At 50.3% G+C, this 16,918-nt stretch overlaps 4 protein-coding genes and 1 pseudogene across 4 annotated transcripts; 2 read left to right on the forward strand and 3 right to left on the reverse strand.

Moving 5' to 3' along the window:
- Positions 1-262: 262 nt before the first annotated feature.
- Positions 263-2,191, reverse strand: LOC117855213 (uncharacterized). The gene is made up of 4 exons (XM_034737515.2): positions 1,681-2,191; positions 1,494-1,575; positions 742-956; positions 263-494 (listed from the first exon to the last, which is right to left on the reverse strand). Exons 1-4 carry the CDS (start codon positions 2,148-2,150, stop codon positions 374-376), a joined length of 888 nt encoding a protein of 295 aa, XP_034593406.1. The 5' UTR covers positions 2,151-2,191; the 3' UTR covers positions 263-373.
- A 1,802-nt stretch (positions 2,192-3,993) lies between these two features.
- LOC117856431 (uncharacterized) lies at positions 3,994-6,190 on the forward strand (annotated as a pseudogene).
- Positions 6,191-7,149: 959 nt separating this feature from the next.
- On the forward strand, positions 7,150-9,461 carry LOC117855332 (large ribosomal subunit protein bL12c). The gene is made up of 2 exons (XM_034737653.2): positions 7,150-7,798; positions 9,266-9,461. Exon 1 carries the CDS (start codon positions 7,247-7,249, stop codon positions 7,790-7,792), a length of 546 nt encoding a protein of 181 aa, XP_034593544.1. The 5' UTR covers positions 7,150-7,246; the 3' UTR covers positions 7,793-7,798; positions 9,266-9,461.
- A 566-nt stretch (positions 9,462-10,027) lies between these two features.
- On the reverse strand, positions 10,028-13,176 carry LOC117855333 (iron-sulfur cluster assembly protein 1). Its single transcript, XM_034737654.2, has 3 exons — positions 12,758-13,176; positions 11,276-11,330; positions 10,028-10,502 (listed from the first exon to the last, which is right to left on the reverse strand). Exons 1-3 carry the CDS (start codon positions 13,080-13,082, stop codon positions 10,343-10,345), a joined length of 540 nt encoding a protein of 179 aa, XP_034593545.1. The 5' UTR covers positions 13,083-13,176; the 3' UTR covers positions 10,028-10,342.
- A 399-nt stretch (positions 13,177-13,575) lies between these two features.
- On the reverse strand, positions 13,576-16,296 carry LOC117855331 (1,4-dihydroxy-2-naphthoyl-CoA synthase, peroxisomal). The gene is made up of 9 exons (XM_034737652.2): positions 15,967-16,296; positions 15,685-15,807; positions 15,501-15,602; positions 15,004-15,042; positions 14,825-14,923; positions 14,588-14,635; positions 14,293-14,388; positions 14,088-14,210; positions 13,576-13,947 (listed from the first exon to the last, which is right to left on the reverse strand). Exons 1-9 carry the CDS (start codon positions 16,231-16,233, stop codon positions 13,831-13,833), a joined length of 1,014 nt encoding a protein of 337 aa, XP_034593543.1. The 5' UTR covers positions 16,234-16,296; the 3' UTR covers positions 13,576-13,830.
- Positions 16,297-16,918: the final 622 nt, after the last annotated feature.

Consider the following 16,918-nt stretch of genomic DNA (forward strand, 5'->3'; position numbering starts at 1 on the left):
CACCTTTACGTTGATGTTTCAAGACTTTTTTTTTTCAAGAAATGAAACTAACTTTAGCATTGCAATCACGGATCCACGAGGGGCAGTGCTGTTTCACTTCGTGCAAGATACTGCTACTACAAGAATTACCATGCAATGTATCGCTAAGCACTTTGGTCCCGCTGTACAAAAGTACTATGCTAAAGCAACCTGACTTGCTTACTCAGGGATGACACACAAAACATACGTTGTGATATGAAACTTTGACTTGCTTACTCAGATGTGACACACAAAACATACGTTGAGCTATAGGCAATCATCAAGACAATATTTCTCACGGGTACATATTCATATACATGTATACAATATATGAACTGCAGTGACAGGAAGTGAACTATTTACAGCTTGGCGGATTTGTACACTTAAAAACAGCAGAAGCAGGTTGCTTGTATTCAGGTATGCTACTGGGATCAACTGGCCGGACCTCACCGGGCTTAAAAAATAAGCTGCTATGCCTGCAGAAGTAGCATCAAACTCATAAGATATGTTTCCGTTCCAATTAGAAACAGTGCTGAAGATTGTTGATGTGCGTAACAACTGGAAATCAAAAGGAAAATTGTCTGACCCATGTTTTGCCTAAGGCTAAGTTAACTTTCCTAACCAAGCCCAAAGAGGAGTGCACTGTATTTCCCAATTACCAGTGATAGATCTTGAAAAGTAAAGATGAATTCAGAGTGCAGAAGGAAGTTTACTAGTTTTAACCTTCGCAGGTCTAGCCCGATCAATCCAGCTTGAAGAATCGACAGGTTGTCAGAATCTGGAGAAACGATGACAACAGTTTCCCCTGAATACTGGGTCTCTAGTATTGACATGAGCTGTGTCACCCGAACAAATACGTCTGCTACGCTCTCATTAGGAGTACCATCACTGATAGGAGGCGGCTTCATGTCTGGTGAAATGTTATCTGACGCATACACCTAATGCAGCCATCATACCAAGAAAAACATAGTTCAATCAGAATAGGAGTAAATTTGCTGCAAAAACTATTTATACACCCATTTTGTTAGAGCGGCTAAAAAATCGAAAAGCATGAATCCTTTATTCTGGATATTCATCTAGTCATCTCAATCGAAAACTAATGGGAAAGTATAAATCCATTATCCTAGGATACTCATTTGTTAAACAATGAATATTAGTTCATGCTTTGCTTTGTTCCTAAAGCCCAACGGTTTTTTCTACTTATCAAAATTACAGTATCACCATTTAATTACCAGCAGCAGCATCAATCAAAAGGAAAAATAGCAATGGCATTGATCTGGCAATAGTTTGGTTCACGGTGAAGCAAGTAGGCCAACATATGAACCTAACAAAAAACTGTATACCTGCCATTTTGTCATAAGAAACTTGTTCGTTTCTAGCTAATTGCTCTTGTACTTTACTAATCCTAGTAGCAAACTAGCAATACGCTACTGTGGTGAAAGAACGTTCATGATGATGTACAGGACTATAAGTACCTCGGGCAAGGTGTCTAGGCTCTTCCCCTCAAAAGCGCCCAATCCGCGGGCATCCAAGAAGCTGTACTCCGGCACGATGCGGCTGCAATCAAGCAATCAAAGAAAGCAAAGCCAGTATCCATGTGATTATGTGAAATCAAAGAGCCAATTGAGGTAACAGAGAGCCGGTGCGGACTGGATACGTCACCTGCGGTTGATGCCGTTGGCGGCCGCGATGATCTCAGCCGCCTGGTACGCGCGCTGCGTGATGGACGGCCATATCCAGCAGTCGTCCTCGCACGCGCCGAGGCGCTGGAGCTCGAGCGCGGCGCGCGCCGTCTGGCGGAGCCCCACGGGGGAGAGTCCGTTGTCGACGGAGGTCTTGGCGACCGGGTTGGTGCGGAGGAGGCCCTGCCCCTCGTAGACGGACTCCCCCGCGCGCACGAGGAAGTAGCGGTTCGCCAGCCGCTGCGGGGGCATGCGGAACAGCCCGCGAGCAGCGGCGGGCGCGGGCGCCGCGGCGGAAGGGGCAAGCTGGAGGGACAGCGCCGCGGGAAGGAGGAGGAGGTCGCGGCGGTGGAGGGAGAGGAAGGCGACGCGCTGCGGTGGCGGCGGTGACGTGGAGGAGGGGAGCGGCGAGGACGGAGCGGAAGCGGAGGAGCGCGCGGTGGTCTGCATTTCCCGTCTGCGCGCCGGACGTACAAGCTCGAGTGCTCGACGGAGCATTCGTGGCCGGAGTGAATGCGAGTGAGCAAAATATCCAGCTAGTTGGGCCGGCCCAGTCCAAAAAAATCTCCGATTCCAAATTACTGAAATACCGGCCCATCTGGTAAAGATTTACTAATCTTTTTATGTCCTCCTTTCTCAAGAATAAGAAATGGAATTATAAGATTATAAGAAAAGAATAGGGCTAAAGGGAATAGCGTGGCTGCGCCGTACATGTTCAGATGTTCTTGCCCGTATTACTCTTCCATCGTGGTCATATCTGGTTAATGGCGACGAGCTCGTAGTTCAATAGTTATGTTGTAGCTCTGTAGGCCTTCCCACCATGCCATGGCTATATGTCGCATATACGACAGGTAGCCATCTATCGCACACCCGTGGGACCCACCTATCAGCGACCCACCGTGCGGGACCCATAGGTCAGTGCCTCCACCCTCCCTTTCTTCCTCCTCCTGCAGCACCTCTTCCCGATGCTTCCTCCTTTCCATGGAGATGAGCTCCTCGGCGGTTAGGGCAGCGGAGAGTGGTGGTGGCGGATGCGGCAGCGGGAGCTGTCGGAGCCGTAGTAGGAAGGCGGTGCGGGGGCAAGGGGCTCACCGCCGGTAGGGTTAGGGTTCGGGGTGGGGGGCTTCGGGGTTCGGGTTGCTAGGGTTGGGGTCTCTAGTGACCTCCGACTGTAGAGGTAGGGCTTTGGGCGGCGGTGACGGGTTGTGGGTGGGGCGGCGAGGCGGCAGGTGCCGCCGGCCGCGGGTGGCGGAGGATAGCCGGTGGGTGGCGGAGGAGTAACAACGAGCATCTTGACGGAGCCGGGTTAGGGCGGCGGTAGCGAATCCGGTGGTGGGAGCCGTCGAAGACGGTGGAGGAGGGGAACGGCGACGCGGGATGACTGAAGGAGGAAGACGACCTCCTCATGGGCCGTTTTGGTGGCCCGAAAGCGGTGGTGGGCCACGTGTTGTCGCCTTTAGTGGCGCGTCAGCGACTCCCAGGCGCACCCCAAGCACAAACACAAAACCAGTGAGAGCGAACCCAAGACCGGCTCGCAAACGAAGAAAGAAGCAGTTCAGGGTTCAGCGCCGCTTTCACGCAACCGCGATTTCAGCGGCTACAAATACGCATGGGTAGGGAGGTGTCGCCCGATCAAAAACCGTAGAGATAGGATCGAGAGCTTGAGATCATGGCGGCCAAGACAAGCAGCACCCGGTGCGACGGCTGTGGCGGCAACGTGGGCCTCTGGCAGGCCGCGTTCATGTCGGAGTGCGCCCACACGTTCCACCTCCGCTGCGTCTCCGGGACCGCCGCCTACCCGGCCTGCGCCGCGACGTGGAATGACACACCAGCCGTGGCCTCCGCCCCACTGCCGGCCACTCCCTTCTCCTTCGCCTCAGCTAGTCCGTTCAGACAGAAGCCGGTGGCGAGCCCCTTCTCCAACTTCTCAGGAACGCAGTCGGCGTCTCCGCCGCCGTTGCAACCCTCCGTGACAAGCGTGTTTGGGCAGAAGCAAGCGCCACCGGCGACACCCAACCCCTTCTGGCTCGCTCCCGTGACTCCAGCTGCACAGCCGCCGCCGCCGCCGCCGTCATGCTCCGTCTGTGGTGGTGTCGTGGGGCGAGGCCAGGCCACCGTCACATCCGAGTGCGCCCACACATTCCACCTCCGTTGCTTCTCCGGCAATGTCTGCCCGGTCTGCGGCGCGCGGTGGCGCGATGAGGTCATCGTGACGCCGTCATCGCCGCTTAACCCCTCTTCCTCGCCGGCAATACCAAACCCCTTTTCCTCCGTTGCTTCGACCATGCCATCTTCCACGCCCTTGTTCGCGCCGCCCAACCCATCTTCCTCGCCCACTTTCAGGGCGCCGTCTTCCACGCCGTCATTATTCGCGCCGCCCAACCCGTCTTTCTCGCCGCCACTGTCCTCCTTGTTTTCGCAGGTCTACCAGCTTCACTTTCGCTCCACCAAACCCTTCTTCGTCGCCCACTTTCAGGTTTTTGCAGTCTGCCGGCTTCACTTTGTCGCCGCTGAGCCCCTCTTCAACACCCGCTTTCGCGCTGACCGTCATATCTTCGACGCCCTCATCCGCGACGGCAAATTCCTCTTCCTCGCCGCACAACCCCTCCACCATGCCCGCATTCACGACGCCCAACTTCTCCTCCCCGCCGCAAATGACATCCTTGTTCTCGAGGGGCTTCACTTTCGCGCCTGATTACTCGCCGCCACGGCCGTCCATGTTTTCGCGTCCTACCGGCTTCAGTTTGGGCCCATCGAACCCTTTCTCCGAGCTACCACTGCCATCGTCGTCTGAGTCCCCGCCCAGCTTATTCAATGACGACGAGCCAGTGGAGCCGCCGGCACGCAACGGCCAGGACACCGTCCAGGAAACGGCGAGCGACGGCGTGCTCGTCCTCGAGACGCACTGCGAGATCCCGGCCGTTGCGAGAGACGCGGCCCACGACAGCTTCGCTGTGCTGGTTCACGCCAAGGCCCCCGCTGCCGTGGCACAGGCGTCAGCGCCCGCCCGCAACACCCCCCCCCCCCCCCCCCCCCCCCCCCCCAACACACACACACACACACACAACAGCTGATGCGCATGTCGGACGGCGGGAAGGCTTCGGCCAAGGCTGCCATGGAGTCCGTCGTCGCCGAGAGCCTCACGAACATTGGAGGTGGCCTTCGCGTCGCCGCCGACGTGCTCGATTGCTGCCGGGAAAGGAACGCCGTCGCCGGCATCATTCTGCTTTCGGACGGCCACGACAACCAGACACCGTGCGGCTGCGGACCCGACGGCCGCAAGATCTACAGAGACCTCGTGCCACGTTCCTTGAGGCGTAGCGTCGGCAACCGGAGAATCGCCTGTGCACACGTTCGGGTTCGGGACAGACCACGACGCGGCGGCGATGCAAGCCGTCGCGGAGGAGACTGGCGGCACGTTCTCCTTCATCGAGTACCAGGCGGCCGTGCAGGACTCGTTCGCGCAGTGCATCGGCGGGCTCCTCTCCGTCGCAGTGCAGGAGGCGTGCGTCGCCGTCGAGTGCCTGCACCCGGGCGTGCTCGTCCGGGCAGTCAAGTCCTGGCGGTACGAGAGCCGCGTCGGCGTGGGCGGCCGCTCCGCGTCGGTCGACGTCGGCGAGATGTACGCGAACGAGGAGAGGCGCTTCCTGGTGTTCCTGGACGTCCCAGTCGCCGACGAAGACGGCGGCGGCGTCACGCGCCGGATCAAAGCGAGCTGCGCTTACCGAGACGCGGCGACGGGGCGGTCGGTGGACGTTGGCGGCGAAGACGCAGTGGTCCAGAGGCCGGTGGTGGTGACGAGCGCGGTGCCGTCCGTGGAGGTGGAGCGGGAGCGGTTCCGCGTGGAGGCGGCCGAGGACATCGCGTTCGCGCGGGCAGCGGCGGAGCGCGGCGAGCACGCGGAAGCGGCGCAGATACTGGACCGGCGGCAGGAGGCGTCGGCAACCACGGGGCTCGCCGGCGACGCGAGGTGCGAGTCGCTGGTGGCGGAGCTGCGCGAGCTGAGCGCGCGCGTGGCGGACCGGCGGGAGTACGAGCAGACGGGGCGAGCGTTCATGCTCGCCGGCATCACCGCGCACGCGCAGCAGCGCGCGTCCACCGTGCAGTTCACCGGGACGGCGGCGCCGGCGCCCTCTCGGAGCTTGTTCTGGGCAGGGGCACCATCGGCGTTCGGAGCAGCGACGACATCAGGGTTCATGGCAGGGACGACACCATCGTTTGGGTCAGCGACGGCATCAGGGTTCGTGGCAGGGACGACACCAGCGTTCGGGGCATCGGCGACACCTGCGTTCGGGGCATCGTCGACACCGGCGTTCGGGGCAGCGCCTTCGTGCTTTAGCTTTGGCTTCGCGAGCCCACGATGCAGTCCATGGTGGAATCCTCGAGGAGGACGCGTGAGTCGGCGCCGGAAACCAACGGCAGCAGTAGCATTTTCAGTATTAGCTGAACTTAAAATTGAAGCCCACCATGTGGTGAAGTGCTTGGTTTAGTTGATTCGAAAGTGTCTCGGTCTGGATTAGGTTAGCCTACAGCTTCTTTCTCGTTAATTAGTCTTAAGTTTTTTTTGGGTGTCTCTGCTTGATGTTGGCTTTATGAACTGTGCATGAGCCATTGATCGTGATGGAGGAACAAAATATTCCACAGCACAATTTCAATTTCAATTTCATCCACGGGCTAGCAGCTTTGCTCAGAAGCAAGAACATCCTTGCCTGAATTTGTCAGAACTGACCAACTCAGCAGCTCAGTGACTCAGTCCATGGGACAAACCTATTGTGAGAGATGAAGATACGCATCATCGCACCAGTTGTCGGCAGGGGCAAAGGGGAGATGAAGATACTCGGGTTGAGCGGCGACACATGGATCACGCTCCTGCTCGTCGGGGCGGTTCTGGTTGTGGTGGCGTTAAGCTTGGTCCTCATCTACCGCCGTCGCCGCCGCCGCGGGGACGACGAGTGCGACGGTGGCGGCTGGCACGACACGAACGCTGGCGGCGTGCAGCCGGGGCAGCTCGCATGGCGGCACATCTGGAGCGCTCGGCGTCCGGACGATGACGGGCACATGTGTTGCAGCATCAGCAGCACCGACTCGGACCGGTCGCTGAGCACGGCGCAGCAGATGCACGCGCCGTCGAGCATGTACCTCCCCAGTCGCGTCTGCATACTGTTGTTTAGACTTCGTGTAACTCTGAATCTCTGGTCCATGGGCTGCCACTGATCATTCTCTGCAAGGCGCCCTGAAACTTTGAACACGATCATTTTCAAAAAATTTATTCTGTCCAATTCATGAATTCGATCGCCTTTACTCTCGCTCCAACTAAAGAGGGAATTCACAATTACCTCGTGTGCTTCTTTAGCGTTTTTTATACGAATCCATACATGCCATTGCAATTTGCAGGTAGAAGTGCGGGTGATAGCCACTCACGCCGTTCGTATATAACCCTCCCCCATCTTATCGCAACGGCACCCCATCGCCTCATCTTCTTATCCCCCGCCTCCTCCCGCCGCCGCTGCTCACTCCCGAGGCCCGAGCTCCCCGAGCAAGTCCCCATGGCGTCCACCACCCTCTCCTCCGCCTTCACCCTCCTCTCCCGCCCCTCCTCCTCCCCGTCCCCCTCCGCCTCGCTCCCGAGGTCCTCCGTCGCCGTCCCGCGCCGGGGCCGCCGCGCCGTCGCTGTCGCGTCCACCGCCACAGAGTCCCCCAAGGTCCTGGAGCTCGGGGACGCCATCGCCGGGCTCACGCTCGAGGAGGCCCGCAGCCTCGTCGACCACCTCCAGGAGCGGCTCGGCGTCACCGCCGCGGCCTTCGCGCCGGCCGCCGTCGTCGCGGCGCCTGGGGCGGGCGGCGCGGGAGCTGCCGAGGAGGCGGCCCCGGTCGAGCAGACGGAGTTCGATGTCGTCATCGATGAGGTGCCCAGCAGCGCGCGTATCGCCACCATCAAGGTCGTGCGCGCGCTCACCAGCCTCGCGCTCAAGGAGGCCAAGGACCTCATCGAGGGCCTCCCCAAGAAGCTCAAGGAGGCCGTCAGCAAGGACGAGGCCGAGGACGCCAAGAAGCAGCTCGAGGAGGTCGGCGCCAAGGTGTCCATCGTGTGACACTAGGTATACAAGGACTCCATTTTTCTTTTTCCTCTTCAGTTTTCTTTACTATATGCGGTCCAATCTTTTTGTATCCCCACTGTCGTTCACAAGGAATTGTGGTTTGATATGAGATTTGTGTATTTGCCAGTTCACATATTTGCATGATGTCTCTACCTTGAATTGACACTGAATGCCACATGCTCTAAACTTGTAATGTAGATTTATGATATGACAATGTCAATTCATGATAGTGGACGTTGCGCTTTCCTTGTGGTTGAGAGTGGAAATCATATTTACTGAATGTTAGTTGAAACTTTTAGCTTGAGTGGTCTCTTTTTAAACAATGTATATTACTTTTTTGCTTCATGATCTTTTTTTCAGATCATGCTGTGAAATTGTGGAATTTTGTTCACTTTATTTGCATCTTTATGCAATACGTGTAATTGATTCCATCCAGATGTTAATTCAACTTGAGACGACCTGTTTAGTTAAACATACATGAGCAAGCAGAATTGGGTCTGGATGTTAGTGTTACAGTGATCATGGAAACTGTTTGTCAGCTCAGTCATCCTTAAGTTGGTAATGCTTAGAAAATCTCCAGGCTACACTTCTATATTGACATCTGGTCAAATTTAGGACCTTCCTGTCCTTCATTTTCACAGTAGATCTAATTGTCCATTCCTCTGAGAAATTCATGGTATCTGATATTCCCCATGACATATCACGCTAGCTATTTAGAACGTAAGCTGTATCTTTGCTGTCAGTTCAAAGTGGACACCTAATAGTTCTTTTTATTTAGTGTATCTTTAATCTTGTGATGAACTGATGATGCAGCATTTGGCTTTTTCGTTCAATAGAAGAGTCGATAAAATGAATTTCTGTTTTTGTCGTCTTGCTTGTTCACAGAATCTCTTGTTCACATTTTGAGGGTTCTTTTGGAATAGCCATGAATTTTGAAGATTATTGCCTGCTTGTTTTATTGTTACTTAGGCACATAGTATTACTCCGTTCACATGTCATGAATCGTTATCTATGGCACAAAGTTGTTGTGGGTGTTCTTGAATTAGTTCAGTTCATGTACTTAAGTATCCTAATTATTTGCCATCTGTCAGGTGCTGTATTTCCTAGCTCTCATTCTTTATGTATGCATTTAATTTGCTTCATCAGGAACCCAGATTTATCTCCTTGCAATACTACCTGTACTTCTGACCTTCTCTGAATATTTCGTGATGTTGATAAAATCTATAATATTACTCTGTTGAGATGTACACAACTTAGTGTTTCTATGTTGTAAAAATTGAAATCCCCAAATGAAAGTACGGAAAGGTTTATGAAATGTGTCTAGGTGAAAGATGAACAGTATATCACAAGACAATATCTGAGGATTTCCACATATGTTCATCATGTCCTTTATTGTAACAGAATTTTTTTCAAAACTAAACCTTGTGATTCTCGGTTTGACCGCATTAATTCTTCTTATTTTTGCAGAGCAATGTGAGTAAACCCCCTTTTCGTTTGACATGGCGTGTATGTTCCACCAATTGGAGAATGATGTACTTTCCAGATGCATATATCTACTTAGGGAGCTGAACGCCGGAGTTGGTTGTGAAAATTATGTGTTGTAATCCTAGATTGTTTCAAGAGTTCCATTCGTCGAAGCCGTTGATGCTTACGGGATACCTTACATCATTGTATTTTCTACATAATCTTTTAGTCTTAAAGTTGTATTTACATCAAAACACTAGTTCACCGGAACGTGCAGGCTACAGCCAAAATCCTTGGCATGGTATCCTGTCAGGTGGTATCAGCGAGCAGCCCAAGCCCAGTTCGGATTTCTCAGCCTCTACCGGCAAATTACTCCTTTTATCTGCTCGCAAAATATTCCCTTGAGAAAAACTGCTAGCAAAATACGATGAGCAAGGCATCGTCGAACTGCATCTTGCGGGTGAACTGCTCGCAAAATACTAGCAAGGCATCGTCGAACAGCATTTTGCGAGTGCGAGTTCCAGTAGCATGGTAGCTGCTCGATCGACTAGGCCTCAGTACCATTTGGATTTTGGAGGCTTGGTTGTGATTGTGAGCTGCGATTGTACGAGTCGGGGCCTGGTGAACGGAGCGGTAGCTTATTGGTTCAAGTACCAGCACTGGATGACCAAGTTAGCCTGAGCCTTTGGTTACCCAGTACCCACCGGCACGTATGGATTGATCAAACGGTGATGTCCCAAATCCCAGAGAGACGAAAAGAGAACATTATGCAATACGCAGTAACATTCTGCACCCAACAAAATTGACTACTTGTACATAAATAACATACAGCCAAGCCAAACAACTTTCAGACACGGCTCTTGTACATGAGCATACTCATTTCTAAGATGGCAGCAGATTTATTTGAAATTGTTCGTCTCCATCCTTGAGTTATGATACATGCTGCAGTACCAGAGTTTGTGAACATTACACACAATCCCCCACCTTAAGAACAGTAGCATATATCTTTGCAGATGCGCGACGGGGGATTCAGAAGTCGAAATATATCAGCTCCATATCTTCATAAAAGAAACTTCGCGTTCATGCTTCAGCAGCCTTCTCGGAAGGGCTGTCTTCGCCCTTTTGTCCTGTCTTCGCCTTCTTGGCTTCATAGTCTTTCACAGCAGCCTTAATCGCATCCTCCGCAAGCATGCTGCAATGGAGCTTTACAGGTGGAAGCGACAAGTGCTTTGCAATCTCACTGAAAAAGATAGCAATAAAGTCAATTTCGATAATGTCAATTTTGCTTCAAAGGATTGTGACAACAGCAGTGCAGGTGAAAAATAAGCGAAAAGATTACTCTTATTTCTAAAGAAAGCACAGAATAAGACCATAAGTGGCATCTTAGCTTCCTCTTTTGTAACCAGCACACACATCCATTTACTAATACAGAAATTCTAATAAAACCAAAAGAAAGTGAAGTCCCTGGATACGGGCAGGTTTTGTATTCACCGACTTGAACAAGCTCATGACACTACAAACTAACACATCATATCACAGATTCGCAACTCCAAAAAACAAGGGCAAAAAACACTGAAATGGTTATACCTGGCAAATGAAGAAAGGCCATGTTTGTAGCAACCTACAGACCGGAATGTGACATCATTAAGGTTACATTCATCATGCAATCAACTGGATATTTTTTATACAATTAGAAAGGTATTGACAAAATAAAACCAGTGTATTGAATGGCCATCCACAAAGGGAGCCATGAACCCACGACAATTAGTAGTGAACAAAGTCTTCTCTGATACAAACCCATAACATTCTCACACTGCTATCACATTATAAAGAACAAAATGATGTTTGCAAAGGAACACACAAGCAGCAAGTGCATGAGTTTGCTAAAAATTGAACGAAGATAGACAGGCAATATACATGATCAAAAAGTGCAATATGAACTTGTTAGGATGACTAAAAAGTGAACAATATAAGCACACCAAAAAATATTGGAAGAAGATATGGATAACTTACGTATTCTTGATAGTCAAAACTTCATCCATTGGTTTTCCCTTCACCCATTCGGTAGCTGCAAGGAGAAAGAAAACATAAACGACCATCTTTACACATTAATAAATATTAGAGACAGCATGTTGTAAGGAAATAGAATAACTAGAAAACTACGAGCAAACAGTCAAGCACTCAAAATTACATAACTTTGGGCATAAGATGGTGTTAAGAGAGGTCCCAAAAATTTAAGAAAACTACAAGCTAACAGTCAAGCACTCGAAATACTGTTTTATTAAGGCCAGTAACTCAAAGGAAGAGCTTTGGGTATCAGGGTTGAGGATTGTTTTCAGCTTCTAATATTGCAACCAGTTACACAGCCGTATGCATCCCAAGGTGATATCTTGCGTATGTTTAATATGACAACAAAAAAACTAAATATAAACCAAATTTAGACAGGAAACCTCACATCCCCCATGTGAGATGATATTCTAGTCATATTGGATTAAATATTTAAATTGATGTTTAAATTAGCAACTTGGCTCCCATGGTTGTTGGCTTACAAGTCACACAGCACAACTCAGGCAGCACTTGCAATTCATGGCATTTTCAAGCATAACAGCAACGCAGGAAGTCAGATATAGCGAACATGCATCAGAACAAAGACGCTTAAAACCTACCCTGATCTATCTGGTGGCTATTTCATTATTTGTACCTTTTTCAGTTTCTAGTAGTCTGAACACAGACTATTATAAATACTTTATTAAGCATAATCAAAACTAAGGCACAATCATTTTAGAACCAACTTGGTTTTCAGCAGCTAAAAATTATAAAAGCTACAAGTACCTGAATCTACAAAGATAATGCTACCAATTGAAATAAGAAAATTTCAAGTTATAAGCTCATTATGTTTCTTAAGATGTAACTTCTTGATGCTTCGGGATTGTTCTCCTTAAAAGGATAAAAAAGAGCCCTGCTAAACTGCGACTCGCTACAAAACTCGTTTGTCATACAGCTTATCTCTACAAATGGTCACATCACACACATCTGAAATTCAACAACTAGCAAATTAGGTTAGCACAGCACCAAAAACAGGCAAAATGAAAGGAGTCCGTTAGTGATCCTACAGCAATAACAATAAAAATTAGCAGTACGGTTGTTATATCTCTAAATCAAATTGATCTCTAGTACCACATTTTGTCCCTCAGGTAGTCCCTCGAAAATGACCTATCGTCTAATAATCCAGGTATAAACAATTCAATTGTAAGAAGTCTAAATCAATACTAACCTACCTCAAATTCACCATCCTCTGCAAATTACCACATCAATCAGAATAGAAGTGTTGGAATCGTTAGACAACAAATTGGTGCTGCAATTCAATTCACAAAATTTCAAGCCCCAATGAGTCTCTCCCTTAATTTGGCAAGGAAACAGTATTACGCCTACAACGGAATCACCGAGGGGGAAGCGAGGAACTCCGGATGTAGCGCCCGGGTTGGGGAGGCTTACCGACGGATGAGGACGCTATGGCGGAGCCGCAGCCGAAGGTCTTGAAGCAGGCGTCGACGATCTTGCCGGAGTCCTCGTCGACGCGGATCTGCAGCTTCATGACGTCGCCGCAGGCCGGCGCGCCGACCAACCCCGTGCCAACGTTGGGGTCGTCCTTGTCGAACGAACCCACGTTGCGCGGGTTGTTGTAGTGGTCCACCACCCGCTCGTGGTACGCCCTAACCCCGGCCGCCGCCGCCGCGGCCGGGCCCGCCTCGCCGGCGGCGCCGAAGCCGAGCCGCCGGAGCCCCGGGGCGAGGAGCCGCCTGCCTCCCGCGCGCAGCATCGCCAACAAACCTGGAGCCGCCTCCGGATTCTTCTGAGCTTTTCGGCTTCTGGATTGGGAGCGGTTGTTTTCTTTTCTCTGCGTTTCGCTCAGAATTGTGGCCGTGGTTTCTATTTGTTGTGCGGCGGTGCGGCGGACGCCGGGATCCGCTGTGGCAAGGTTGGCCAGGGTATGGGTGAGATCGGCACGTGGCGCAGTATTTGTGGATAGAATAGGTGTTCGGTGTGCTGTATCGTGCGGGAGGTCCGTCCCGCTGAGGAGGAGATGGGACGTCACGACGACGAGAATGCTCGGAAGGGGATAAGCGTCAGAATTGCTGGGCTTCGGTTGTTAAATTGGGCCTCGTCAGCAGTTGCGTCACGGCCCACCGGTATCCTTTTCGGCGGGCTGGCTGCCTGGCTCTCAAATCAGCAGCAAGGGAAACTCAAGTCAAACAAGCTTTCTGCTTAACAAAGAAGGGAAAAAAAAAGGAACCGGCAAAGGCGAAGAAAGCTGAATCAAATGCACCAAGATTTATTTCTGATCAATCTGAAAATTTTCAGATGAATTACATTCTCACGTATGCAAATGGGTTGACGAAGTCTTTCAAAAAAGAGGTTGACAAAGAATGGGCATCATCCGTTGCCTCCTCGAGTGCAGTAAATGGTAATTGATCTACGGTATGCACCGCCTGGCAATTATTCGGGACTGTAGATTAATAGCTTTTATGTAGTAGTAAATAATTTATTAGACGCATCAAAGTGAAGCTTCAAGGTTTCCGTGGGAACTTGGAGAAATCTGGGCGTCGTCTCTCCATGTACGCATTCTTCCCTTCCTTTGCCTCTTCGGTGCCGTAGAATATCAGCGTGGCATTACCACCAAGCTCCTGCAGCGGAGGCGAGATCAGTAATTATAAACACGGAGACACATGCATCCTACTGGATACAATAATCAGCTAATTTCAGAGTTGGGTTACGTCTTGAGCTCCAGCAATTATTCAAGAAAGGCATTGTTTGGCAACTATACCTGTAGACCTGCATGGCCGTCATCAGCTGCGTTAAGTGCAGATTTCAGAACTCGGATGGCCATGGGGCTGTTTCTTAAGATCTGCCGGCACCATTTCACAGTTTCTCGCTCCAATTCAGCAAGCTAAATTTGCAAGGCATGTGTCAGTGCATCAGCAATAACATCATAGTAGTTTACTTTCAGCAGTTAACTTTGCAGTGCTCACCGGCACTACGGTGTTTACAAGTCCCATTTTGTCAGCTTCATCAGCAGTGTAGAACCGTGACAGAAACCACATCTCACGTGCTCTCTTTGGTCCAACCTGTTCATAGGAGAAAGAATTGAAGTAAGAATAGCACGCTACTCAATCACTTTTAGGTATGCTAATAATATGAAAATGGAATACATACTTGATGAGGTAATTTGTTGTTTAGAATAAACTCTTCTGAGTGTTGAATGTTATCCAGGACGCAATGACAAACGTATATGCTAGAACATAATAGATCAGTAAGATAACTCACCAACCGGGACATTATGGAAGATCCATACCCAGCATCAAAGCTTCCAACCTGTGATGTGAATTACAAAAGGGGATGTTAAAATACACTACATTGTTTACGATTTGAGTAAGAAGAATGGAAAAGTGTACTTAACGAAACAGAGAGGGGAATTCTACAACAAACTGTTTGTATTGAGATTTGACATATTTCAGATTTAATAAACGGATACAGATGGCATGGTTTAGACCAGAAAACCACCTTGGGCCCTGTCTGCCCAAATATTGCGTTGTCTGCTGCAATTGTCATGTCACAGACCATATGCAAAACATGTCCACCACCAACAGCATAACCAGCAACCTGATAGTAAACGGCACAAGATGAGTCTATAGGATGATGCAAACGAAATAAGAAAAGGGGAATGATAGTGATGATCATACCATAGCAATAACAGGCTTGGGAAGACGGCGGATTTGCACCTGAAGAAATTATGTATTTGATTTTCACAAGGCTAACAATAGTTTATAATGCATTTCAAACTAAAAGGTTAAATAATTTCATACTGCATAACATACTAATACTAGAAGCACCAACAGGACCAAAAAAACCCCGCTCCTACAGATTTACTAATCAGTACATAAACATATACTAGCATTAATCAGGAATTCTAGTCAAACCTATCATGTGATCATCATATCTTGAGTTGAAGCTGAACGATGTAGGTCAGTTCAACACACACTAAAGAAATCAACTATAAAAGTTGGGCAGAACAACTGCATTGCGTGTAAATAAACCATTGATAGAAGACCCGCGCCATTTGAACATGATTGTTTTATAAAACGAGCACAAAGCTTGTCCTACGGGGAAAAATTGTACCCCAGAAGTAATTAAGTATATTTGTACACAAATTTGTTAAAGCAGCGCGTCTGACGCTGACCTGGAGGTCAAGAACGTTGAGGCGGCCAAAGCTATCGAAGTCAACATATCCATCAGAATCTCTTAACGCCTGGTCACCACCGCTACAGAAGGCCTTAGTTCCCTGGTCAGCCAAAACAAGAAGAATAAGCTTATCTCCTCATCTAACCCGGACCCCAGGACGCGAGAATGATGAAATTGCTTACCTTCCCTGTTAGAATGATGACCCCAATCGAACTATCATCTCTGGCATCGTTGAACGCGCGCATAAGCTCCTTCACGGTCAATGGACGGAATGCATTTCTTCTATCAGGCCGGTTTATGGTGATCTGCAACAGAAATTGGGGTTGGACAACCACGAAATGCAAGAACCTTGGGCAATCAGCAAACAAGCTTGATCCAGATCCAGGCAATCCAGCAACCATGCTTTTGCCTGGAACCCAGAATTTCACGCATGGATACCGACGGATGGAGGAAGAACTCGTCACCTTGGCGATGCCCTCTCCGACGGCCTTCTCGTAGATGATGTCAACGAACTCCTTCCCCGACTCGTCCGTCGCCGCGCGCCACTCCGGGGGCTCCGACGGCACGTCGCCGTGCACGCGCCGGTAGCTGTCCCCCGCGGGCGACGACGATGACGATGAGGAGGATGCAGTGGGGGAAGGCACGAGGGGTGGCGTGGTGGCGTGGGTCACCGGGAACGACGGCACGAGGTGGCCAGCGACGCGGGCGAGCCTCCTCTCCGCCGCGTCCATGGCGAGAGCTTAGCTCGGGTGTGCGTGCGTGGCGCGCGTGGTGTGGTCGGTTCGATTCGGAATTGGGAGCTTTGCTGGGTTCTGGATGAGGTTATGGGAAAGGTGCGCCCTCCAAGTCCAGTCCATACCATGCATGCCAGACAGAGCTGTTCGTGTTGATGGGCCGGCCCAGAAGTGAATCACAACATTCGGCCGGTTCGCGTGGATTTTTAAATTGGCCCAGCTAGGGCCATTCGCCTGTACCGGTAACCCCACCACGCATTTTGGCCCAGCTAGTGCCTTGGCATTTCAATTTGGTTCCTTTCGATTTCACATCATCCCTGGAATTGAAAGGTACGCAGCTCAAACAACATATACAACTAACTGACCTGATTAACCTTCCTTCAGTCCCAGCTCAAACAAAATCATTCCAGTCCAAACCGAAGCTCTGCCAGGTGACGTTCGTCACCTGCTGTAGCTTTACTACTGCAGTCCAGCCCGGCAGCGCAGATGATCTGATTACTTATTAGTAGCTAACCAGCTCGGTGTAGGCCGCCCTTAATACCGGGTGGTCGTAATACCGGGTGGTCGTTAGGGGTGTTTGGATCTGAGCTAAAGTTTAGCTCGGGTCACATCGGATATTTGATGCTAATTAGGAGTATTAAATATAAGCTAATAGTAAAAATAATTGCATAAATAAGGACTA

Source organism: Setaria viridis, chromosome 5 (assembly GCF_005286985.2).
Source record: "Setaria viridis chromosome 5, Setaria_viridis_v4.0, whole genome shotgun sequence".
NCBI lineage: Eukaryota > Viridiplantae > Streptophyta > Magnoliopsida > Poales > Poaceae > Setaria > Setaria viridis.

Coding starts and splice junctions, on each gene's coding strand:
- LOC117855213 (XM_034737515.2), bottom strand. CDS start 2,150: ATGCAGACCACCGCGCGCTCCTCCGCTTCCGCTCCGTCCTCGCCGCTC. Junction 1,576..1,680: donor GCCAACGGCATCAACCGCAG/GTGACGTATCCA, acceptor GCTTGATTGCAG/CCGCATCGTGCCGGAGTACA. Junction 495..741: donor ATCGGGCTAGACCTGCGAAG/GTTAAAACTAGT, acceptor CTACTTCTGCAG/GCATAGCAGCTTATTTTTTA.
- LOC117855332 (XM_034737653.2), top strand. CDS start 7,247: ATGGCGTCCACCACCCTCTCCTCCGCCTTCACCCTCCTCTCCCGCCCC.
- LOC117855333 (XM_034737654.2), bottom strand. CDS start 13,082: ATGCTGCGCGCGGGAGGCAGGCGGCTCCTCGCCCCGGGGCTCCGGCGG. Junction 11,331..12,757: donor CATAGCGTCCTCATCCGTCG/GTAAGCCTCCCC, acceptor TTCTCCTTGCAG/CTACCGAATGGGTGAAGGGA. Junction 10,503..11,275: donor GTTTTGACTATCAAGAATAC/GTAAGTTATCCA, acceptor TATCTTTTTCAG/TGAGATTGCAAAGCACTTGT.
- LOC117855331 (XM_034737652.2), bottom strand. CDS start 16,233: ATGGACGCGGCGGAGAGGAGGCTCGCCCGCGTCGCTGGCCACCTCGTG. Junction 14,924..15,003: donor CCAAGCCTGTTATTGCTATG/GTATGATCATCA, acceptor GTTTACTATCAG/GTTGCTGGTTATGCTGTTGG. Junction 14,389..14,587: donor CTTCCATAATGTCCCGGTTG/GTGAGTTATCTT, acceptor TCCTATGAACAG/GTTGGACCAAAGAGAGCACG.